Consider the following 25,050-nt stretch of genomic DNA (forward strand, 5'->3'; position numbering starts at 1 on the left):
AGTTTCTATTTTCATGTGGAGAAATGTGAGTTTAGGTAAAGAAACATCATCATGAGCAGTGATCTCCTCCAGGGCTCCAGCTCCACCTCAACAAACTCAAACATCAACACAACAAGAAATGACAAAAGGTCAAAGTCCCGCCCACAATGTTTGATTGACAGGTGATCTCTGTGCAGTGCAGAGACACAACAGCAATGAGCTTTTAGCAACAAACATGGAGACTAAAGAAAGTGATGAACTAAAATACAGATTTTAACCAACTGCACCTTAAATGATCTTTGTCTATTTGAGTTTACACAACTCTGCTGTATCTCCATCACACCAACCAAGATAAACTCCAGCATGTAGAGGCTGAGTGAATGTGGTCTGGACTCTGTGGAGGAGAGTCATGGTTTCAGAGACACTGTAGAAGGACAGAATACCTGCTCTGTGATCCAGGTACACTCCTACTCTGGAGGACCGAGGACCTGAGACTGGAGTCTTGATGCTGTTGAACCGAAATGTGAAACTGTTCTTGTAACAATGTAACGACCAACATTTGTCATTGTGTCCAAATGAACTTTCATCCCCTGCTCTGCTGATATTCTTGTATGCGACTACTATTTTAACTCCTCTTCCTCTCCACTCCACCTCCCAGTAACAACGTCCAGTCAGACTCTCTCTACTCAGGACCTGAGACCAGTTGGTGAATCTGTCTGGGTGACTAGAATAAGACTGATCTTTACTCATGAATGTTACTTTCCTGTTTCCCTTGGATAATAACAGACGCGTGTTTGCTGTGTTTGGATCCAGTGTGATTTCCTGTGAATTTCTTAAGAAGTCAGCTCTGGTCCTGGGCTCTGGTGGTGACAGTAAAACATCCACTTGAGTCTCTGTCAGTGAGATGTTTGTCCATGTGTCTCTCAGAAGGTCCTGTAGTTGATCTCTGAGCTCTGACACAGCTGCTGTCACATCCTCAAAGTGTCTGAGAGGACGGATGTTGATGCTGGATGAGTGTGTAGATGGACTGAGTGCTGACAGTGAGGGGTAGTTGTGTAGAAACTGGGTGTGATCCTCTGTGTGCGACAGCAGCTTCAGCTCAGCGTCTTTCCTCTTCAGCTCAGTGATCTCCTGCTCCAGCTTCTTCTGAAGCTCTTTGACTCCACTCACTTGAGTTTCCTGCTGGGATCTGATCTGCTGCTTCAGCTCAGAGCTTCTTTCCTCCATGAGACGGATAAGCTGAGTGAAGATCTTCTCACTGTCCTCCACTGCTTTATCAGCAGAGCCATTGATGGCCTCCACCTCCTGTTGAAGCACCTTCACATCTTTCTCTCTGTCCTGGATTCTCTGCTGGATGTTTTGTCGACTCAGCTCCAGCTCTCTCTGCCTCTCAGTCCTTTCTGCTGCAGCTGAGACTGTGTCATGGCCTTTATGTTCATCCAGAAGACAGACAAGACAAATACACTTCTTATCAGTGCGGCAGAAAATCTTCAACACCTCATCATGACGAGAGCAGATGTTCTCCTGGAGCTTCTTGGAGGGCTCCACCAGCTTGTGCTTCTTAAATGTAGGTGATTGAAAATGAGGCTGCAGGTGTTTCTCACAGTAAGAGGCCAAACAAAACAGACAGGACTTGACAGCTTTGAGTTTTCTCCCAGTGCAGACATCACAGGCCACATCCTCAGGTCCAGCATAGCAGTGATCAGCAGGAGCAGCTTGGAGTCCAGTCTTATTCAGCTCCTCCACTAAAGCTGCTAACATGGTGTTTTTCACCAGGTCAGGTCTAGGTATGAAGTTCTTCCTACACTGAGGGCAGCTGTAGATTTTCTTCCCATCCTCTCCATCCCAGTGGGATTTAATACAGTTGAAGCAGTAGCTGTGTCCACAGGGAATAGCCACTGGATCGTTCAGTAGATCCAGACAGATGGAACAAGAGAAGGTCTCCTGGTCCAGATGAACTCCTTTCTGCGCCATTTCACCTCTCACAGACGACGACTGTCTGCGTTTCTGCTGCTCAGAAGTGAAACTAGTTTGAGCTCTGATCTAAACAACATGTGTCTCTGCAGTGAACGGGGCCTGTCAGCTCCTCCTCTTCACCACATGTTGGTTCCACCCATCTTCAAACTGTAGATCTGAAGGGGAGGGAACAAGGAAAAACATGAACAGGGTGGAGCTCACTGTGTTTGAGAGCAGGAAGAAAAGGGAGGTGATAAGGTGTGACTCAGTCCTGTTTGTTTAACCTTTGTACGACATAAAGTTGAACAACAGCACAAAGTGTTTAAGTTATCAGTTTATTTGCAGGAGACTGAACATGTTGGCATTGTTGCATCTGACTGAACGTATTCCAATAAAGTAATAAAAAAGTAGTAATACATTAGTAAAGTTTCATTTGTAGAGCACCACTCATGGATGAGATGCAGCACAGTGGTTAATCTCATCACCCTGAGTTTAAAATGATTATAAATCTAAATGAACCACAAGAAAACCGATTTGTTTTTTGGCCACATTTGTCGTCCTGTTTGTGAGTAGTGTGTAGTTTAGTTTAGCTGATTCCTCCTGTCTCTGCAGTGAACAGAGCCTGTCAGCTCCTCCTCTTCACCACAGATCAGCAATCCTGACCCAAAGCCACCTTATGGCTTTGTCTGTGGCTTCAGTTGTGTATTGAATGGTTCTCTTCTTGGACATCCCTAAGATGCCCTATCTACTGAGGACTTTGCAGAGATATCTTCCTGCGAAACCTCTGCATCCCACTTCTATGGGCCCTTTAAATTTCCTTTAGCTTCTGTCCCTTCACATTTCCAGCAGTTCCTGGTACTGGGTGTGTGTCCTGTCGTTGGCTTCCTCAATTCTCTCTTCTCAGGGCACTGTAAGTTCCAGCATGATCAGGTGTTTTGAGGCCTCCCAGGTAATGATCATGTCTGGAGGTAGTCATGTTTCTGCTATGTCCTGAGGGATCGTTAGCTGCTTTCCCAGATCAACCTGAAGTTGCCAGTCAGAGGCTGCGTGGAGGAGGCCAGTTGTTCTTGGTTGTGCCTGAGGTTTCTCCCCAGCTTTGATGAAGGTGACTGCCTTCTTTGGGGCGTGATGGTGTTTAATGGTGCTGACGGCTGAACGTATATCTTCAGAAACTGGCTTAAACCCCTGATCAAGGGGCCACTGATAGTAACCATCTGCAAGCCCCTTGTGGTAGCTGCTGAGATGTCCTTAAGAGCCTTTCCCAGGACAAAGGAAGCCGGAAGGTGTCTTGTTCTTTCCTCAGACATGGAGGTTTGCTGGATTTGGCAGGGCATCGTAGACTGCCTGCACCAGCTACCGGACATGATGGCAGCCATTGTGCAGCGTTTTTTTTTGTTTTTGTTTTTAGTTTTTTTTTACTGCTCTTGTTGTTTTTCAAGCAGTATAGAGGCTTTCTAATAACGCCAGGTTTTTAAATTGCCGTTTCGATCATTGCATACTTAGACTTTTTTTTTATTTACTACTGCTACTCTCATGTGTATTTTACTGACTAATTCTCTCTTTTTCGGCAATGAAGATACATTTTAACAACACTAGGTTTTAAAAATGACACTTATTTCTGGTCTTTATCTTGGCATCACATCCTGCTTTGATTCTGCCCAATCAGCACAGAGTAAATCTCAAGCCCCACTCGGGGGTATTTGAGGACCGATCTGAGTACCTACCCCGAGGCAGGGAGTCCTTTCAGCCCCGTAAAGGTTCCTATAAATGGCCCTGCTGGGAAAGTTCCTGCAGTGGAAACACCACCTAAGGAGTCAACAGTTGGATCATACAGGGCATTTGTTTACAAGTTATTTGTTGTAATTCCAATAGATAGATTTTAATAAACATAATTAATAGAAAACCCCAATTCATAAAAAGTTGGGACACTGCATAAAATGTAAATGAAAACAGGATGCAATGATTTGCAAATCTCACAAACCCATATTTTATTCACAAAAGAACATAAGCAACACAACAGATGTTGAAACTGAGACATTTTACAATTTCACTCATTTTGATTTTGATGGAAGCAGCACATCTTTAAAAAGTTGGTACGAGAGCAACAAAAGGCCTGACAAGTAAATGGTACTAATAATAAACAGCTGGAGGAGCTTTTTCAACTACTTAGGTAAATTAGCAACAGGTCATTAAATGGGTATGATTATTATCATGATATTTACACTTTGATCAAAGCTAATAGACCTTATCAGTGAGCGGATCTGAACAAGAACAACATTTGATCTGACAAACACTGTATATGTGATACGTTTCCAGAACAAACCTCAGTGATAAAGGAAGGTCTGGTGATTTCTCTGTTAAGGCCCAAACAACAACACACAAACACATCCACACAAATATCCAACAAACATTTAGAGCTCAGAGAAGTTTCTATTTTCATGAGGAGAAATGTGAGTTTAGGTAAAGAAACATCATCATGAGCAGTGATCTCCTCCATGGCTCCAGCTCCACCTCAACAAACTCAAACAGCAACACAACAAGAAATGACAAGAGGTCAAAGTCCTGCCCATAATGTTTGATTGACAGGTGATCTCTGTGCAGTGCAGAGACACAACAGCAATGAGCTTTTAGCAACAAACATGGAGACTAAAGAAAGTGATGAACTAAAATACAGATTTTAACCAACTGCACCTTCAATGATCTTTGTCTATTTGAGTTTACACAACTCAGCTGTGTCTCCATAACCAAGCACCCGCATTCCAGCATGTAGAGGCTGAGTGAATGTGGTCTGGACTCTGTGGAGGAGAGTCATGGTTTCAGAGACGCTGTAGAAGGACAGAATACCTGTTCTGTGATCCAGGTACACTCCTACTCTGGAGGACTGAGGACCTGAGACTGGAGTCTGGGTGCAGTTGAACCGAAATGTGAAACCGTTGTTGAAACAATGTAACACCCAAGATTTGTCATTGTCTCCAAACCAACTTTCTTTCCCTGCTCTGCTGATATTCTTGTATGTGACTGCTACATGAATTTCTGCTGCTCTCCACTCCACCTCCCAGTAACAACGTCCAGTCAGACTCTCTCTACTCAGGACCTGACACCATGTCGTGAATCCGTCTGGGTGACTAGAATAAGACTGTGCTTTACGTCGTATTACTTTCCTGTTTCCCTCAGATAATAACAGTTCTCTGTGTGCTGTGTTTGGATCCAGTGTGATTTCCTGTGAATATCTTAAGAAGTCAGCTCTGGTCCTGGGCTCTGGTGGTGACAGTAAAACATCCACTTGAGTCTCTGTCAGTGAGATGTTTGTCCATGTGTCTCTCAGAAGGTCCTGTAGTTTATCTCTGAGCTCTGACACAGCTGCTGTCACATCCTCAAAGTGTCTGAGAGGACGGATATTGATGCTGGATGAGTGCGTAGATGGACTGAGTGCTGACAGTGAGGGGTAGTTGTGTAGAAACTGGGTGTGATCCTCTGTGTGTGACAGCAGCTTCAGCTCAGCGTCTTTCCTCTTCAGCTCAGTGATCTCCTGCTCCAGCTTCTTCTGAAGCTCTTTGACTCCACTCACTTGAGTTTCCTGCTGGGATCTGATCTGCTGCTTCAGCTCAGAGCTTCTTTTCTCCACGAGACGGATCAGCTGAGTGAAGATCTTCTCACTGTCCTCCACTGCTTTATCAGCCGAGCCATTGATGGCCTCCACCTCCTGTTGATGCACCTTCAAATCTTTCTCTCTGTCCTGGATTCTCTGCTGGATCTTTTGTCGACTCAGCTCCAGCTCTCTCTGCCTCTCAGTCCTTTCTGCTGCAGCTGAGACTGTGTCGTGGCCTTTATGTTCATCCACAGAGCAGAGATAACAGATACACTGCTGATCAGTGCGGCAGAACATCTTCATCACCTCATCATGACGAGAGCAGATGTTCTCCTGGAGCTTCTTGGAGGGCTCCACCAGCTTGTGTTTCTTAAACGTAGGAGACTGAAAATGTGGTTGGAGATGTTTCTCACAGTAGGAGGCCAGACAAACCAGACAGGACTTGACAGCTTTGAGTTTCCTCCCAGTGCAGAAATCACAGGCCACATCTTCAGGTCCAGCATAGCAGTGATCAGCAGGAGCAGCTTGGAGTCCAGTCTTCTTCAGCTCCTCCACTAAAGTTGCTAACATGGTGTTTTTCACCAGGTCAGGTCTTGGTATGAAGTCCTTCCTACACTGAGGGCAGCTGTAGATTTCCTTCCCATCCTCTCCATCCCAGTGGGTTTTAATACAGTTGAAGCAGTAGCTGTGTCCACAGGGAATAGTCACTGGATCCTTCAGTAAATCCAGACAGATGGAACAAGAGAAGGTCTCCTGGTCCAGATGAACTCCTTTCTGCGCCATTTCACCTCTCACAGACGACGACTGTCTGAGTTTCTGTTGTTCAGAAGTGAAACTAGTTTGAGCTCTGATCTAAACAACATGTGTCTCTGCAGTGAACGGGGCTTGTCAGTTCCTCCTCTTCACCACATGTTGGTTCCACCTATCTTCAAACTGTAGATCTGAAGTGGAGGGAACAAGGAAAGACATGATCAGGGTGGAGCTCACTGTGTTTGAGAGCAGGAAGAAGAAGGAGGTGATCAGTGTGACTCAGTCCTGTTTGTTTAACCTTGTACGCCACAAAGTTCAACAACAGCACAAGGTGTTTTATTTATCAGTTTATTTGCAGGAGAGTAAACATGTTGGCATTGTTGCAACTGACTGAACGTAGTCCAGTAAAGTAATAACTTATTTGCTCAGCACCTCTCATGGAGGAGATGCAGCACAGTGATTAATCTCATCACCCTGAGATTAAAATGATTATAAATCTAAATGAACCACAATACAACAGGTTTGTTTTTTGGCCATATTTGTCGTCCTATTTGTGAGTAGTGTGTAGTGTAGTTTAGCTGATTCCTCCTGTCTCTGTAGTGAACGGAGCTTGTCAGCTCCTCCTCTTCACCACATGTTGGTTCCACCCATCTTCAAATTGTAGATCTGAAGGGGAGGGGACAAGGAAACGCATGGACAGGATGTAGCTCACTGTGTTTGAGAGCAGAAAATCAGCTTTTTTCTCATTCCAGTGAGAGGAGCATCAGCTGTGGATCTCAACTTTGTTTCATATTTACAATGAAGAGTCAGAAGGTTAAAAACCTACTTGTTAGATTGTGTGTTCTGTCAGAGGTATCTGATCAGGTTTGTCTCAGTCCTGGTTGTTTAATCTGTTTAATTGCAGCACAAAGTGTTTTACTTCTCAGTTTATTTGCAGGAGGGAAAACATGTTGGCGTTGTTACAAAGTTAGTAATAAAATAGTAATAATACTATGATATCCTTTTTTATAGCACCTCTCAGTGATTAATTACCTCACCCTTTGCAAGAAACAATTCATGGATTCATTGGGTCACATCATCAGTCTTCATCGGGGGTTTTTCGGTCTCACAACATCAGACACCCTCACCCATTGGACCCATTTGGGTTGATCAGGCCCCGACTTGCCTCCCAGCAACAACCCACAGATCAGCACTCTTGAGCTATATCCACCTTGTGGTTTTCTCTTTGGCTTCAGTTGCGGACTGAATGGTCCTCCTCTTGGCCATCCCTGAGATGCCCAGTTGTCTGAGGACTTTGCAGAGGGAGCAACCTGTGAAGCCTCTGCATCCCACTTCTATGGGCTCTTTGAATGTCATCTAGCTTCTGCCCCTGCACATCTCCAGCAGTTCCTGGTACTTGCCTCATTTCCTGTCATTGGCACACTCAATACGCTCTTTCCAGGCCGTTGTAAGTTCCAGCATGATCAGGTGTTTTGAAGCCTCAGAGGTAATGATCATGTCTGGAAGTCGTCATGTTTCTGCTATAGGCTGAGGGAACTTCAGCTGCTTTCCCAGATCAGAACCAAAAGAAAAATGCAGCAATTGTATCATTTTAGCCCCGTGAATTGGAACAAAACAAACGAGCCATAGGTCTGAATACACCCTAAGATGACCAGCTGGTCCTATCTGTTGCTCTTGACATCCTCGAAAACCTTGGAGCAAAAATGTTCAAAAAGGCATCATTTGGATAAACTGACCTCATATTGGGGATCTCAATGGTTACTTTCTGTTCTAAAAAATATGAGAACTTAATAAAATGACATATTAACATCCCTACAGCGGGAATTAAAACAGCTTTTGCCTGTGCAGGATATACCGTGCATGCCACACATTGATGACGCAGTGATGATTCTTGACCAATCAGTTGTCAGCAGTGTTTTCATGTCACATTTTAGGACATTTTTACCGGTTTTGGAACCACAGCCGAGATGGTACCAGAAAAGTATCACCAGTTATCAGATTCCAGGTACTTTTACCTAATGGAAATGCAAAAAGGGCAAGTAAAGTTGAGTCGAGCTGGTGAAACACGGCAAACAACAGCAGCCCTCTTCCATTGATACCCACATAGTGGTGGAAGGTGGAAATGCAGTTTCAATTACCTAAATAAATGCCCACATCTATATTTCCTTTTTTACTGTCACATATCAAAAAACTCTGCATGAACTCACATTGGACATGTTCTTTTGTTCTCCAGATCTACTGGGAAAATGTTAAAGATCTACCAATAGATCTCCACTGACGAGTTGGAGATCTCTGAGCTGATTAGAATTGCTCGAGCTACAGTGATACCCTCCACTGCAAATCAGCGATGCAGATCTTTTCTTTTAAAGAGAGCCGGGTGTGTCCACTCTCCTCCACAGAAACACTGCAATGATACTGTAAGAGATGAGGAAATAACCTTTATTTATAACAGGAGTCAAATTTCAACAGTTTACGTCTGATCAAATCAATCACAGATTTCTGAAAAACAAAGACTAGTAAAAACATAAAAATAAAAGAGAAGAAATTAAATAAAATTGTTGTTGGTCAACATCCACAACAACAGATTCACTTCATCTACATGGCCACTTTGTTTTTCAACAGAAAATCATCAGTCATCTCCTCATTGATTATATCATCATATTTACACTTTGATTAAAACTAATACATTTTTTAGCGAGTGGATTTGAACAACATTTCATCTGACAAACACATCAATGTAAATGTGATACTCAAACATCAACAAAACAAGAAATGACAAGAGGTCCCGCCCATCATGTTTGATTGACGGGTGACAGGTGGCACAACAGCAATGAGCTTTTAGCAACAAACATGGAGGCTAAAGAAAGTGATGAACTAAAATACAGATTTTAACCAACTGCACCTTCAATGAACTTTGTCTATTTTAGTTTAAAAAACTCTGCTGTGGCTTCATAATAATGCCGAATTCCAGCATGTAGAGGATGAGTGAATGTGGTCTGGACTCTGTGGAGGAGAGTCATGGTTTCAGAGACACTGTAGAAGGACAGAATACCTGCTCTGTGATCCAGGTACACTCCTACTCTGGAGGACCAAGGACCTGAGACTGGAGTCTGAAAGTCATTGAACCAAAATGTGAAACCATTGTTGGAACAATCTAACGCCCAAGATTTGTCATTACATCCAAATGAACTTTCCCCCCCTGCTCTGCTGATATTCTTGTATGTGACTGCTACAAAAAGTCCTCCTTTCCACTCCACCTCCCAGTAACAACGTCCAGTCAGACTCTCTCTACTCAGGACCTGAAACCATGTAGTGAATCTGTCTGGGTGACGAAAATGAGACTGATCTTTCCTCATTAATGTTACTTTCCTGTTTCCCTCAGACAATAACAGACGTGTGTTTGCTGTGTTTGGATCCAGTGTGATTTCCTGTGAATATCTTAAGAATCCAGTTCTGGTTCTGGGCTCTGATGGTGACAGTAAAACATCCACTTGAGTCTCTGTCAGTGAGATGTTTGTCCATGTGTCTCTCAGAAGGTCCTGTAGTTTATCTCTGAGCTCTGACACAGCTGCTGTCACATCCTCAAAGTGTCTGAGAGGACGGATATTGATGCTGGATGAGTGTGTAGATGGACTGAGTGCTGACAGTGAGGGGTAGTTGTGTAGAAACTGGGTGTGATCCTCTGTGTGTGACAGCAGCTTCAGCTCAGCGTCTTTCCTCTTCAGCTCAGTGATCTCCTGCTCCAGCTTCTTCTGAAGCTCTTTGACTCCACTCACTTGAGTTTCCTGCTGGGATCTGATCTGCTGCATCAGCTCAGAGCTTCTTTTCTCCATGAGACGGATCAGCTGAGTGAAGATCTTCTCACTGTCCTCCACTGCTTTATCAGCAGAGCCATTGATGGCCTCCACCTCCTGTTGAAGCACCTTCACATCTTTCTCTCTGTCCTGGATTCTCTGCTGGATTTTTTGTCGACTCAGCTCCAGCTCTCTCTGCCTCTCAGTCCTTTCTGCTGCAGCTGAGACTGTGTCGTGGCCTTTATGTTCATCCAGTAGGCAGAAAGGACAAATACACTTCTGATCAGTGCGACAGAACATCTTCAATACCTCATCGTGACGAGAGCAGATGTTCTCCTGGAGCTTCTTGGAGGGCTCCACCAGCTTGTGTTTCTTAAATGTAGGTGATTGAAAATGAGGTTGGAGATGATTCTCACAATAAGAGGCCAGACAAACCAGACAGGACTTGACAGCTTTGTGTTTTTTCCCAGTGCAGAAATCACAGGCCACATCTTCAGGTCCAGCATAGCAGTGATCAGCAGGAGCAGCTTGGAGTCCAGTCTTCTTCAGCTCGTCCACTAAAGCTGCTAACATGATGTTTTTCACCAGGTCAGGTCTTGGTATGAACTTCTTCCTACACTGAGGGCAGCTGTGGATTTTCTTCCCATCCTCTCCATCCCAGTGGGTTTTAATACAGTTGAAGCAGTAACTGTGTCCACAGGGAATAGTCACTGGATCCTTCAGTAGATCCAGACAGATGGAACAAGAGATCGTCTCCTCGTCCAGATGAACTCCTTTTTGCGCCATTTCACCTCTCACAGACGACGACTGTCTGAGTTTCTGTTGCTCAGAAGTGAAACTAGTTTGAGCTCTTATCTAAACAACATGTGTCTCTGCAGTGAACGGGGCCTGTCAGCTCCTCCTCTTCACCACATGTTGGTTCCACCCATCTTCAAACTGTAGATCTAAGGGGAGGGAACAAGGAAACACAGGAACAGGGTGCAGCTCACTGTGTTTGAGAGCAGATAATCAGGTTTTTGTTCATTCCAATGCGAGGAGCAACTGTGGATTTCAACTTTGTTACCATTTCCAATGAAGACTCGTTAAAAACTTAGTCGTCAGACCATGTGTCTGTCAGAGGTTGAAAAATCCTTCTGGTGTTTAATCAGGTTTGACAATTGCAGCATGATGTTTTTTACTTTGTTTATTTGCAGAAGACAAAACATGTTTGCATTGTTACAACTACCTGAACTTTTTTCAGTAATAAAATAGTAATAATACTATGATGTCCTTTATTTGTACATCACCTCTCAGTTATTAATCACATCACCCTTTGCAAGAAACATCTCATGGACACAATGGGTCATATCATCAGTGATCATCGAGTGCTTCGAGTTCCACAACTTCAGACACCCTCACCCATTGGACCCAGTTGGGGTTGGTCAGGCCCCGACTTGTTTCCCAGCAGCAACCCACAGATAAGCACTCCTGAACCAAAGCCACCTTGTGGTTTTCTCTGCGGCTTCAGTTGTGTATTGAATGGTTCTCTTCTTGGACATCCCTAAGATGCCCTATCAACTAAGGACTTTGTAGAGGGATCTTCCTGCAAAACCTCTGCATCCCACTTCTATGGGCTCTTTGAATGTCCTTCAGCCTCTGTCCTTGCACATTTACAGCAGTTCCTGGTACTGGGCATGTATTCTGTCATTGGCTTCCTCAATACACTCTTTCGAGGGTACTGTAAATTCCGGCATGATCAGGCGTTTTGAGGCCTCCAAGGCAATGATCATGTCTGGAGGTAGTCATGTTTCTGCTATGTGCTGAGGGATCGTTAGCTGCTTTCCCAGATCAACCTGGAGTTGCCAGTCAGAGGCTGCGTGGAGGAGGCCAGTTGTTCTTGGTTGTGCCTGAGCTTTCTCCCCAGCTTTGATGAAGGTGACTGCCTTTTTTCGGGCGTGATGGTGTTTAATGGTGCTGACAGCTGAATGTGTATTCTCAGCAACTGCCTTAAGCCCCTGATCAAGGGTCCACTGATAGCGACCATCTGCAAGCACCTTGTGGTAGCTGCTGAGGAGATGTCCTAAAGAGCCTCTTCCAGGACAAAGGAGGCTGGACTGTGTCTTGTATTATATATATATTATTTACTGTTAGCCAACTAACAAGTAAGTTAGTTGACAATTTTTAAGTTTCTTAGATGTAGATAATACTTATGTATCAGGCGTAAAAAGTAGTATACCATGTTTGTCAATGATTGAAGGTTGCAAATGGCTTCAACATGTCTGGCACTAATTCCTCACTTTTAACGCTAACTACCGCTAAACAATATTTAGGCCTATTTACCATGGCAATTAATAGAAAAAGAAGAAAGCAACCTTTTAATTTACATGTACCCAACAGTGAGAAGGGTGTGTGTATGTTTCAGTTTTTACTGGTATGTGTGTACCTGATGTCTTTCCTTCTCTCTCGCTCCCAATCTGCATAAAACTTAATGTTATATGAAAACAGTAACTAGTAATAAAAACAGACACGCAAAGAACACGTAATGGAAACATTGTGACCACAGCTGACCACAGCGGTCTATGACAGCAAATTTGCAGAGAAGTTGCAGTGGCAAGCTAGGCCAAAGAATTCATGATTGAATTTGCATTAATAGTTGCAATCGTGATATCACAAAATCCTGGAGGGTCTGTATAATGTCCTACAAGTAAAAGGCTAGAATATAAGTTATATTCTTGAGTATGTAGTAGTAATATGTGACACAACCTCTGCCATGCTAAGGAATGGCTTCTCTGTAATACATTCTATTGGTGGTGGTAGGGGTTCCGATGAGCAGGAAAAGTGGGTGTGGCTGTTTTTTTCCACTAAGGAGTGTTTTGGGTGTAAAACTAATGTTTGCAATCAACTTAGAATCATGAAAAACCCCTAGTTTGACTCCTCACAATATACTTATGGCCAAATTTAACATTTTGGAATTTTCGAGAAATCTGGTTACGGGTACCCCAACTTTGAGTAGTTTTTTAGGGGGTTTCCCACTGGAGTTGAATTTCAACATTTTATTACATCATATTACACACCTTCCTAAACACAATGGTGAAGAAATTTGTTGGTAATGATTTACTTGATTTTCATAGGTTTCCAATGGAGAATAATGTGGAAAAATGCAATTCTGAGGTCAAAGACCCCTAAAGGTCGCCAAAGGTCAGCCATCAAAGTGGTTCCACGTCTGAAATCAAACCTTGGGGTATGTAGATGAAATGCTGAAAGTTTCATGCTTTAGTCATAAAATGCACAATTAGTTTGCTTATCTGCCCCACTAAAATGGCTTTGGTCTAACTGTCAGAGCAAAACAACACTTTTAATATAAGGCTGGAAAACCACCCCTCAAAATGAAGCAGTATTAGTATATTGTACATTTTCTGAATCCTTGGAGTCCTGTGAGTATTCTAGTGCTGGTGTTTTGTGTCTCTGACATTCCTTGATGTCACAGGACCAAAGAAAGTACATGATTTTGGCAGAAATTGTGGAAAAATGTGTGTGATTAAAAGTTTGAAGAGCTCCAGTGACCACTGTAAGTGTCACAAATATTCACAAGAGGGCTTGAATGAAAGCTTAAAATGATATCAAACACAATATTTTAAAGCACTGACAAATATCCTGAACTCAGTCTAAACCAAGATATGTACTAGCATCTAAAATGCATTTTTTCATAAGGGGAAATTAACTTCAACAGGTGATAACTGTAATTTAGCTGTGACTCAGGAAGGGTTATCATACCAAAATATCATCTACAGACATGGATGTTCACAAAAATTATTAGTAACCTTTGCCACCTTGAGTGGTACCGATAAGTGAAATTCTGGCCTCTGGCCCATGGACTACATCCCTACAGTGGGAATTAAAACACATTTTGACGCAGTTATGATTCTTGACCAATCAGTGGTCTGCAGTTTGAATAACCTAATTAAAAGCCCACATCTATATTTCCTTTTAACTGTCACATATCATAAACTCTGCATGAACTCACATTTGACAACTTCCTTTGTTCTCCAGATCTACAGGAAATGTGTAAAAGATCTACGGGTTAGAGATCTCTTGGCTGATCAGAATTGCTCAAACTGAAACGATACCCTTCACTACAAATCAGCAATCCACATCTTTTCTTTTAAAGGGTGTGTTTAGTCTCCTCCACAAAAAACACTACAATGATACAGTAAGATACAAGGAAATAACCTTTATTTATAACAACAGGGGTTAAATTTCAACAGTTCAGTTATGATCAAAACAAAAATAGATTTCTGGTAAACAAAGACTGTTAAAAACATAATCAAGGAGAAAAAATAAAGAAAATAAAAATGTTGGTGGTCCCCAACATCCAGAAAAACAGGTTAATTTCGTCTACACAGTCACTTTGTTTTCACCAGAAAATCATCAATCATCTACTAATTTATTATTATCATGACATTTACACTTTGATTAAAGCTCATAGACCTTATCAGTGAGTGGATTTGAACAACAACAACATTTGATCTGACAAACACATCAATGTAAATGTGATTCTAGATTTCTTAGTTTCCACAGTGAGAACAAACCTCAGTGATAAAGGAGGTCTGGTGATTTCTCTGTTAAGGCCCAAACAACAACACACAAACACATCAACACAAATATCCAACAAACATTTAGAGCTCAGAGAAGTTTCTATTTTCATGTGGAGAAATGTGAGTTTAGGTAAAGAAACATCATCATGAGCAGTGATCTCCTCCACGGCTCCAGCTCCACCTCAACAAACTCAAACATCAACACAACAAGAAATGACAAGAGGTCAAAGTCCCGCCCACAATGTTTGATTGACAGGTGATCTCTGTGCAGTGCAGAGACACAACAGCAATGAGCTTTTAGCAACAAACATGGAGACTAAAGAAAGTGATGAACTAAAATACAGATTTTAACCAACTGAACATTCGTTGGTCTTTGTCTCTTTGAGTTTACACAACTCTGCTGTGGCTCCATCAAACCAGTAAAGACCAACTCCAGCATGTAGAGGCTGAGTGAATGTGGTCTGGACTCTGTGGAGGAGAGTCATGGTTTCAGAGACGCTGTAGAAGGACAGAATACCTGCTCTGTGATCCAGGTACACTCCTACTCTGGAGGACTGAGGACCTGAGACTGGAGTCTGGATGTTGTTGAACCAAAATGTGAAACCGTTGTCACAATCTAACGCCCAACATTTGTCATTATGTCCAAACAAACATTCACTCCCTGCTCTGCTGGTATTCTTGTATGCGACTGCTACATCAACATTTCCTCCGCTCCTCTCCACCTCCCAGTAACAACGTCCAGTCAGACTCTCTCTACTCAGGACCTGAGCCCATGTCTTAAATCTGTCTGGGTGACTAGAATAAGACTGATCTTTACTCGTCACTGTTACTTTTCTGTTTCCCTCAGATAATAACAGTTCTGTGTGTGCTGTGTTTGGATCCAGTGTGATTTCCTGTGAATATCTTAAGAAGTCAGCTCTGGTCCTGGGCTCTGGTGGTGACAGTAAAACATCCACTTCAGTCACTGTCAGTGAGATGTTTGTCCATGTGTCTCTCAGAAGGTCCTGTAGTTGATCTCTGAGCTCTGACACAGCTGCTGTCACATCCTCAAAGTGTCTGAGAGGACGGATATTGATGCTGGATGAGTGTGTAGATGGACTGAGTGCTGACAGTGAGGGGTAGTTGTGTAGAAACTGGGTGTGATCCTCTGTGTGTGACAGCAGCTTCAGCTCAGCGTCTTTCCTCTTCAGCTCAGTGATCTCCTGCTCCAGCTTCTTCTGAAGCTCTTTGACCCCACTCACTTGAGTTTCCTGCTGGGATCTGATCTGCTGCTTCAGCTCAGAGCTTCTTTTCTCCATGAGACGGATCAGCTGAGTGAAGATCTTCTCACTGTCCTCCACTGCTTTATCAGCAGAGCCATTGATGGCCTCCACCTCCTGTTGAAGCACCTTCACATCTTTCTCTGTGTCCTGGATTCTCTGCTGGATTTTCTGTCGACTCAGCTCCAGCTCTCTCTGCCTCTCAGTCCTTTCTGCTGCAGCTGAGACTGTGTCGTGGCCTTTATGTTCATCCAGGCAGAGGTGACAGATACACTGCTGATCAGTGCGGCAGAACATCTTCATCACCTCATCATGATGAGAGCAGATGTTCTCCTGGAGCTTCTTGGAGGGCTCCACCAGCTTGTGCTTCTTAAATGTAGGTGATTGAAAATGAGGTTGGAGATGATTCTCACAGTAAGAGACCAGACAAACCAGACAGGACTTGACAGCTTTGAGTTTTCTCCCAGTGCAGACATCACAGGCCACATCTTCAGGTCCAGCATAGCAGTGATCAGGAGGAGCAGCTTGGAGTTCAGTCTTCTTCAGCTCCTCCACTAAAGCTGCTAACATGGTGTTTTTCACCAGGTCAGGTCTTGGTATGAAGTTCTTCGTACACTGAGGACAGCTGTAGATTTCCTTCCCATCCTCTCCATCCCAGTGGGTTTTAATACAGTTGAAGCAGTAGCTGTGTCCACAGGGAATAGTCACTGGATCCTTCAGTAGATTCAGACAGATGGAACAAGAGAAGGTCTCCTGGTCCAGATGAACTCCTTTCTGCGCCATTTCACCTCTCACAGACGACGACTGTCTGAGTTTCTGTTGCTCAGAAGTTAAACTAGTTTGAGCTCTGAGATCAGGTGTGACTCAGTCCTGTTTGGTTAACCATTGTACGACACAAAGTACAACAACAGCACAAAGTGTTTTATTCATCAGTTTATTTGCAGGAGACTGAACATGTTGGAATTGTTGCAGTCCAGTTAAGTAATAAAGTAGCAATAATGTTTTATTTGTACAGCATCTCTCATGGATGAGATGCAGCACAGTGATTGCTTCCATCACTCTGAGTTTAAAATGATTAAAAGTCTGAATGAACCACAAGAAAACAGGTTTATTTAAGGCCACATTTGTCGTCATGTTTGTGATGCAGTTCAGCAGGTGGCTAACGATGGTTCCCCAGCTCGTTTGTCTCAGAGATCTGATGTTTTTACGGCTCAAATGAACGATGCTGGGAAACAGAGTAATAAGTGACTTCCTGGGTCTCATTAAAGATGAAGCATTACTCAGAGTTTTATGGTTATGATCGTCACATGGTTTGGCTTCTGCTCAGAGTTTGTAAGGCGTTTGATAATTAACACAAGTCCGGTGATGAATGATGTTGGATGTGGCTTCTGACCTATTGTTTTGGCTTCATTCCAGTGCAGATGATAATGTTAGCAGAGCTGGAGAATGATTATGATGAGGACCAAGCAGGGGGCTGAGCAAACAGTTGGGACATGTTAGAGATCACATTAGGGCAATAATTTTATGTTGGTTGAGAGCAGATATCAGATAATGTTTCTGTCAGAAGTTGTACAAAACTTCCTACTGGTACCTGATCAGGTTTGACTCAGCCCTGTTTGTTTCACCCTTGTACAACACAAAGTAGTTTGGCCTGATACCAGGTGATCATAATGATAACGTTATCAGAGCTAGAGAATGATTGTTTTGATGAACATGCAGGATACTGAGCAAACAGATGGTAACAGGTGAGGATATGTTGAAGTTCACGTTAAGGTGATCATATTTTAGGTATTATCCGGAAGCATATAGTTCATTTTTATCCACCAAAAAAGGAATGAACAAAAAACTACCTTGAATAATTAAGAAAAAGCGAGCAGAGAGGAAGTCAAGGCTATCTTCTAAAGAAGCTAACAGATATCAAAAGCATAAAGGTCGAAAACAGCAGCAACCGGAAAAAGTAGAAAAAGTAGCAAAAGACCAGTGGTGAAGAGAAGCAGGACAAAAAAACACTAAAGGGCTTTTCATTTGAAATGGTGACAGGAAGTTTCTGACAGTTTGTATTACTGGAGCAAATTTTATATTATGGTGTTCAAAACCCCATCTTCATTAATTAGACAACACATGAGCTGTAAATACTCACAACACAACATATATGTTTCAGGGGACACAATAAAGTGACGTACCAGTGCACAATAACAGTGCAATACATGATAGCTTATTCATTTGATGAATATAAGACACCAAACAACCTACGTAGAGGATTAGATTAGATTACATTGACACAAATCTTAAATTCAATCATTGACCAGAAATCCTTATATTTTTACCCAGTTTGACGAGTGTGTCCCCAGAGAACAGGTCCTGGTCGTGGTCCCCACAAGTGACATTAATCAGACTGACACACACACACACACACACACGCTCTCCTAACTCGTGCATGCAGACGGATCAATATGTGCACGTGGAGCAGTCGGACCCTGAGGAGGATGATCTTACCGTGGTGAGAAAGGAGATCTGGTTATTGTAAGGGTAACCCCTCACCCCCACCCACCCCGCTTTTCCTCCCCCTGCAATCCCACAATCCCCTTCTCCACTGCTCAGCCCACACTGTGTGATCGTTACTGTCTGTAATTTCAGTCTCGTCTGAATCCACCGTGTCAGTGATTTTCACGCCGCCTCAGCCCAGCAGCCGCGTCCACTTCCTGTAAGACGACGGTAAAAATAAACCCCCCGGGTTCGACACCACCTGACATTTCTCACGGTTTGACGAATGCAGCGCCGTTCTGCGTCGAAACTCATTTTTGCCGACCGCACTTGAATGTAGCGTTCATGTGGACCGACATTGATTATTTCCAACGAGGCCGGTGAGAGCTTCTCGTCAACATGATATCTCAGTAACGCCACGTTGCAGCTTCTTCAAATTTGGCACACACATTCAGCTGATACCAAGGACAAACTGGTTTGATTTTGGTAGTCAGAGGTCAAAGGTCAATGTCATGGTGACCTCACAACCTGTGAATGTCCCTGTAAACCCTTAAAGAAACTAGTACCTTTGTGAACGTTATATCTCTGTAACACCTTGAGGGAATTTCTACAAATTTTGGTCAAAACATTCACTTTGAACTTGAGGATGAACTGATTAAACTGCGGCGGCTAAAGGTCAAAGGTCACGGTTGGCTCACAAAACACCCAACAGCTTATTACTCACAGCCTACTACTACAACTACAGCCTAGACTTTAAACAGAAATTAATTCATTGAGTGCCAACCACGTAATTTTTCGTTTTTCGTTCCCATGCGTTGAGTGCCAAAAACGAGATTTCTCGACTTTGGGGAGGACACGAGATTTCTCGTTTTTTGCTATTTTTTTTTTAAATTATGAAACTAGACACTTTAACACACCTTTATGTGTAAATTTGGGGACTCTACGACGAGCAGAACTGAAATAGATGACGATCAAAAACTCATGACAGCTCATGATCTGGAAGTTTTTATCATAACTCGGCTTCTGCAAACGGAGTTCTGCATGCAGATGCAGCGCAGCTGCTCTGATCTCACCCGCGAGGCTCCAGCAGCTCGGAGCAGAAACAGGAAGCTCTCAGCCGACAGTCCCGCCCGGTCTTCATCTGGAGCAACACCGTGTCCTCCCCAAAGTCCTCCCGCGGTAAAATCTGATGGTCTCTGGGCCAAAGCAGACCACCGGCACCGACCCGTACCACAGAAGGACCGCGACCACCGGCGGGACCGGTCTTCCCGAGCCGCGGTGGCCGACTGACCCTCACGTTCCGCGGCGAGAGGCTGTGACACGGCACGGTGCGTCTGTGTTATTGTTGTTTAGTGGCGCCCCCCCCCCCCGCCCCCGATGGTGGTTTTGTGAATAGAACAACAATTGTTGTATATATTTATCTTACACGAGCCCTTTGATCCAGAAATGCGAGGGTCAGAAGAGCGACAGACACAAACAGCGCACCTTTCATAAAAGACGCTCTATCTCCTAAAAAAAGCAGGGATTTTGGTGAAAACCAGCCATGTTTAGCTTGACTTTTCTCAGGAACGGAGGCACGTAGAAACAAACGGTTTGTGGCCATTTGAAGCATAAAGTTTCACCTTTCAAATGAGCCACAGTATGTGTTGGTGGCAATAATATAGAATACACTGTGGCTCTACAAAAATCGTCAAAAATGGTCTAAATTGCCGGTACACTTGACTAAAACTTTGGAAAGGAGCGCGGCACTCAATGAGTTAATACAATTTCACACAGATGTAACTTTTTTTTTTTTAACAGGAAGTGACCGGGAACTAGTCTGAGTGGTGGAGGGATACGACCAAGAGGAAGTGACTCTTGTTTTTTTTATGCGTTACAGTTGGAAAATTGGCGACATAGCAGGTTCCTACAGCCCATAATGATTCACGTTGTATTTACTAGTGCACCAATTCATTCACTGCAGGTCGTTATGAACACCTGTCGTCAGATTAGGTAAAGAGTTCACCTGCTACAGCGGCTGCAACACTAAACTGTACAAACTGGAGACAATTACAGAGCCGCTCCCCTCCCCCGCCTCCCATGGTACAGAGGGGTGAGTCAGAGCCTCTGTGGACTTGAAGCAGCAGATCTGTGTGTGTGTGTGTGTGTGTGTGTGGCTGGTCGGTGGACAGATTCAGCCGAGTCATCCAACAGGGTTGTGTTTAGCACGTTAGCGCTCAGATAGACAGGTCACTGCTGCGTTAGCGCCACGGGGTCAAAGCTGCAGTGCAGACAGGGGGCGCTGTTCCGCCAACAGGTGAGGATGAGGACGGTGAAATTTAGTGTTTCTGCAGCACAAAGCAACATCGTCATAGACTAGAATAGTAACTAAAGATGGACGCTGGTTTCTGAAGAGCGGAGGTGAGCTGCTCCACCATCGCCATCTTTGCAAGTGGCCACGCCCCCAAAATCTGCAGAACTTTTAAGTCCTGAGAAAAGTTTAAATGTTGTCTTTAGACGTTAAATCCTGAACTGTTTCTCTACGAGGCCGTGAAACATGTTTACTTCTGCTGTTAAAGGGATATTTCGGATCTTCTGACATGAAGCTGTATGACATTTTGGTGTTGACGAAGCTAGTTCGGCTAGTTGGCTGGGGTCGCAAAAAATAAAGCGCTTTGCTTCTCAAAACAAAATGCGTTCAAAAGAGTAATACGATTGCATCACGAAACCGTTTGTGTAGTAGTGTTTAAATACGAGGCAACCTTATATATATTGTATATATAGTTTACATTTACATTTACAGTGACAGTGTTTGGGTCGGTCAGTAGATGAACTATGTTGGCGGTGATCCGACCCGCGCAGGGAAGTTACATAGTGCAGTTTCAGCCGACGCGACCCGGCTCAGGCTGCTGCGGCAGCACCATTCATCCTATTAACCATTTTTCTACCATTGCAATGAGCCTGGAAACATTATTTTAAGGCTGAAAAACTCTGCAATGTTGCTTTAACATGAATTCACCATAACAAAGCATTTAACTTGGATCAGGATAACTGGATACAAACCTTGCTGAATTAAACCAGGAGAAGATCAACCTGTGTTTATTCAGATAATTAAATTTAAAATTTATTGTTACATATTGGGTCTTAGCAAAAGAAACATTCAAATCTATTTTAGTTTAATTTTCACTAAACCCGGTAAAAGCCATGGAAGCGTTTGGACACAGTGCGTTAGGAGCAGAAACAGTGTGCGGATGGGATGTGTGGAGAATGATTATGATGTGTGCGAGTGTTACCAAGAATCTGTGGCGAACAGGTAGCCATCATGGGTTTTCTGTTTATATATAAATAAATACATGTTTGCAGGCATATTTAATAGCGGAGGGAGGTGGAGGAGAAAGTGGGTCAGGGCGGCTCCAGCTCGGTTTCATCAGGAAGGTGAAATGTTTGCAGGGGGGAGAAAAAAAGGAGCTAAAGGCCCATGAAGAAAAAAATCAATGAGAGGGTAAAGGACGGAGAGGAAGCTGCTTCTGAGCGAAGGCTTGAGCACCTGGACCCAGAAACAGCAGCCGAGTCATTAGGTGATGGTCTTTAATTTCCTTTTCCAGCCTGAGCGGCGGTTTGGCTTTATTATTAAAGTGAAGTCATGTGGCTTTGTGTCGAGAATGAACAAGTTGGATAAACGACGGCCAGAGACAGAAAGATCAGAGGTTAAAGTCTCTGAGTCACGGTCGGTTCGTCTCTGGATCTCTCGCCGTAAATCTAGCGATGTGTGTGATCAGAGAGCTGCTTCATGAGCCAGCAGCTGAGGAGGCGTTACCTGTCAGTGTGCGTGTGTGTGTGTGTGTGTGTGTGTGTTCTGGACGAAGATTTAACACGGTTTGTGATAACAATGAATTTGCGGTTAATTATCCTGCACATCTGTTTTCTCTTGCAATGCAATTTGGTTGTTTGGTTGCAGGAGTAATTTCCTCTGTGTGTGTTTGTGTGTGTGTGTGTGTTTACATACCAACAACACACTGATACTCTGACCGAATCTTCTCTCTGTTATTTTATTTCTCTCTGTTATTTTATTTTATTATTGGACTTGGAGTCTGTAAAATAAAGCTATCGCTCTGTGTTGGAGGGATTTTATTGTGAAGACAGGAAGCTCTTTGCTTTTACGTTTGTCAAAGAAAGAGAAACTGAGCCTGGTGTTGGTTAATCAGTTAGCACGTGTCACAGTTGGCATGTGATACTTACCACAATTTAGTTGGAGCAACTATTTGCTTTTAATTAGTATGTAAGTAAGTGGCCCAGTTCCGATGGGGACAGATTGGCTCTGTAACATGAACGTGTAAACGGGGAAAAACGCATGATATCAGATATTGGCAGAATGGGTTCAGGCCTCTGTTATACTGTACGTGGAATAGGAATAGGGATGCACATTTTGAATTTTTTTTCTGACGCTCGTTAACCGATTATTAACCGTTAACCGATAAGATTTTGATGCTGGCGGCTCACGGCAAAAAATAAATAAAAATTGATCGCTCCAATTTTTTTTTGTGCCGTTAAATGAAACTTAGCGAAAGTTCAGACAGGAAGACTGTGGCTGTGTTCTAGGGTTGTATATCTCCACCAATGAGGCCGATTCGATACGCATCTCGATACGCTGCCACCGATACGATACATTAACGATACACTGAAGCTCCTGTCGATACGATGCGATACGATGCACTCCTGTTCACGATGCGATGCGATTCAAATGCGATTTGATAACGATATGACTTAATTACAAAGATATTTGGTTCGATATGATGTTTGATACAGTTGTGATATGAGAGTTTCTCTCCACATCAAGTTTATTACCTCAATACCATTCTGCTTTACTTTCTGTATCAATTTGAGGGATGTAGCCTATATTTGGTTAATTTTTACAGGGCAAACCAATAAATCATATTTGAAAGGTACAGTCTAGAGGAAATAAATGGTAGAAATGAAATCCAGCTTAATCATATGGGCTAGTCTTGTGTGGTGGCACCTCTGCAGTTTGGTCTTTTCCTATATTATAATAATAATAACTTTATTTATATAGCACCTTTAAAAACACAAGTTTACAAAGTGCTTCACAAAACAACTTAAAAGAGACAAGTCACAGATGTTTTGTTGTGCACAGGACATTTCTGGGTGGAGAGTCTGTGTTTTCTCTCCAGCCAGTGACAGAGCTCAGGTGAAGCTCCGTGCAGCAGAGTAGGAGAGCTACCTGTACCAAAGACGGTTTGAATATCTTTGACTGTAGGCTACTAGCCCTGCTAGCTGTCCGGATGCTAACCGCTACCGCTAACTAGCGGTTAGCATCCGCGGCTACCACCGCTTCCCAGCTCACTACAACCAGAACATCTACCACGGCCCTTCTCCTAGTTACAGCCGGTGACAGCCGAGTATTGACCAGTCGCTCCAGTGTTTCAGATCGGACTGTTTACTTCTCTTGGCGGCTCTGACTACAGCTGCTGCTGCTGCTGCTGCTGCTACCTGTCAGAGCAGGGGCAGGAGCAGGGCAGGAGGCTGCGCACGGAAACGGCTTCCGCGGTGGTGCGTTCAGGTTGCCTCGGAAAATGAAACGATCGATGTAACCACGGAATTTACCGATGTAGAAGGCTAGAAGAGATGCATCGCAAATTCAACCATAAATTATGTCCGATGTAGCCTGAATCTACCGGTGCAGTCGCATCGCACACGTTTATATCGGACCACCGATATGAATCGGTGAATCTCCACATCCCTACTGTGTTCGAAACCACATACTCCATACTACATACTTCCATACTGCATACTTCCATACTCCATACTACATACTAATCGATCATACAGTATGCAGAGCGTTCACACTGCTGCGTACTATGATAACCCACAATGCATTTCGCTCCAGCCCGAGCCGAAATCAGCCGCCCTGAAGCTGATTTCACTTAAGCTCTAAACTCTGTAAATATATAACTTCAGCAACATTTGAAACATTTTCAGGCGAGAAAGTACTACTTCGTATCCCCATGGTGTTGAAAAAATGACAAAATAACACCTATTTACAATTTTAGTCGGACGAAGTCGGACTTCTCTGGCGTTAGTAAAACCAGCCGTAGTGAGCACTGTACTTCCGGTTTCTGTGTCAAAATAAAGCACCCGTTGCAACTGACCATAAAGAAAGCCGTTACAATGACGTCAGTGCTCTTACTTTATAAACAGGAAGTGAACCTGTCCCCACTGTGGCTAGCTTGGAAACGCCGTTTGGACCGACCTCGTGCCGTTAACGGAATTTGCCCGTTCAAAATGCCTTACCGGAGAGTTTTGCCTGCTCTGAGACGAAGATCCGCCCGCCGTCTTCGCTACATCATACTTGCTCTGGACTGGGGATTATTTCAAAATGTATAGATTTGGACAGCTCCTGTGTTTTCTGTGGCCATACTGAAGAAACTTTAAATCATCTGTTTTTTGAATGTAATGTAACAATGAAATTTTGGTCAGACTTGTGTTCTTATATTTTCTCCCATGTAAACATGTCATACTGCTTCTCCCTTAAAGATGTTATATGTTATTATGAAAATAAGAAGAACAGGAGTCTTCAGTATTTAGTTATTTTTTTCATTTTATTTGGTAAATACTTTATTCATAAGCAAAAGTTTGCAACCTCCAAACCAACCTTTTCTCATTTTTTA

The 25,050-nt window shown here is 43.4% G+C and overlaps 5 protein-coding genes across 5 annotated transcripts in view; 2 read left to right on the top strand and 3 right to left on the bottom strand.

Annotated features, from left to right (window-relative positions):
- cavin4a (caveolae associated protein 4a) overlaps window positions 1–25,050 on the top strand; it is a 225,517-nt gene that overhangs the window by 179,397 nt on the left and 21,070 nt on the right. The window lies entirely within an intron of this gene.
- The window catches only part of kcnq3 (potassium voltage-gated channel, KQT-like subfamily, member 3), a gene marked incomplete at its 5' end in the record, with an annotated part of 108,750 nt that overhangs the window by 9,879 nt on the left and 73,821 nt on the right, over window positions 1–25,050 (top strand). The gene's annotated exons all lie outside the window — the stretch shown is intronic.
- On the bottom strand, window positions 283–6,307 carry LOC311000016 (uncharacterized protein; the record flags this gene model as incomplete). The annotated part of the gene is given in 3 exon segments (XM_083990654.1): window positions 283–1,979; window positions 1,982–2,033; window positions 4,646–6,307. Coding segments are annotated over 3 exon segments (3,411 nt in total).
- The window catches only part of LOC311001062 (tripartite motif-containing protein 16-like), a gene marked incomplete at its 3' end in the record, with an annotated part of 113,118 nt that continues 97,260 nt past the window's right edge, over window positions 9,193–25,050 (bottom strand). Inside the window, exon 2 of the mRNA XM_083992028.1 lies at window positions 9,193–10,887. Within this exon, the coding sequence (XP_083848154.1) occupies window positions 9,193–10,854 (1,662 nt within the window). The 5' untranslated portion in view covers window positions 10,855–10,887. The remainder of the gene's footprint in view (window positions 10,888–25,050) is intronic.
- LOC311000017 (tripartite motif-containing protein 16-like) lies at window positions 14,990–16,684 on the bottom strand (the record flags this gene model as incomplete). Its single annotated transcript, XM_083990655.1, has 1 exon — window positions 14,990–16,684. One exon carries the CDS (start codon window positions 16,682–16,684, stop codon window positions 14,990–14,992), a length of 1,695 nt encoding a protein of 564 aa, XP_083846781.1.

Source organism: Trachurus trachurus, assembly GCF_905171665.1.
Source record: "Trachurus trachurus genome assembly, chromosome: 17".
In the NCBI taxonomy this organism is placed as follows: domain Eukaryota; kingdom Metazoa; phylum Chordata; class Actinopteri; order Carangiformes; family Carangidae; genus Trachurus; species Trachurus trachurus.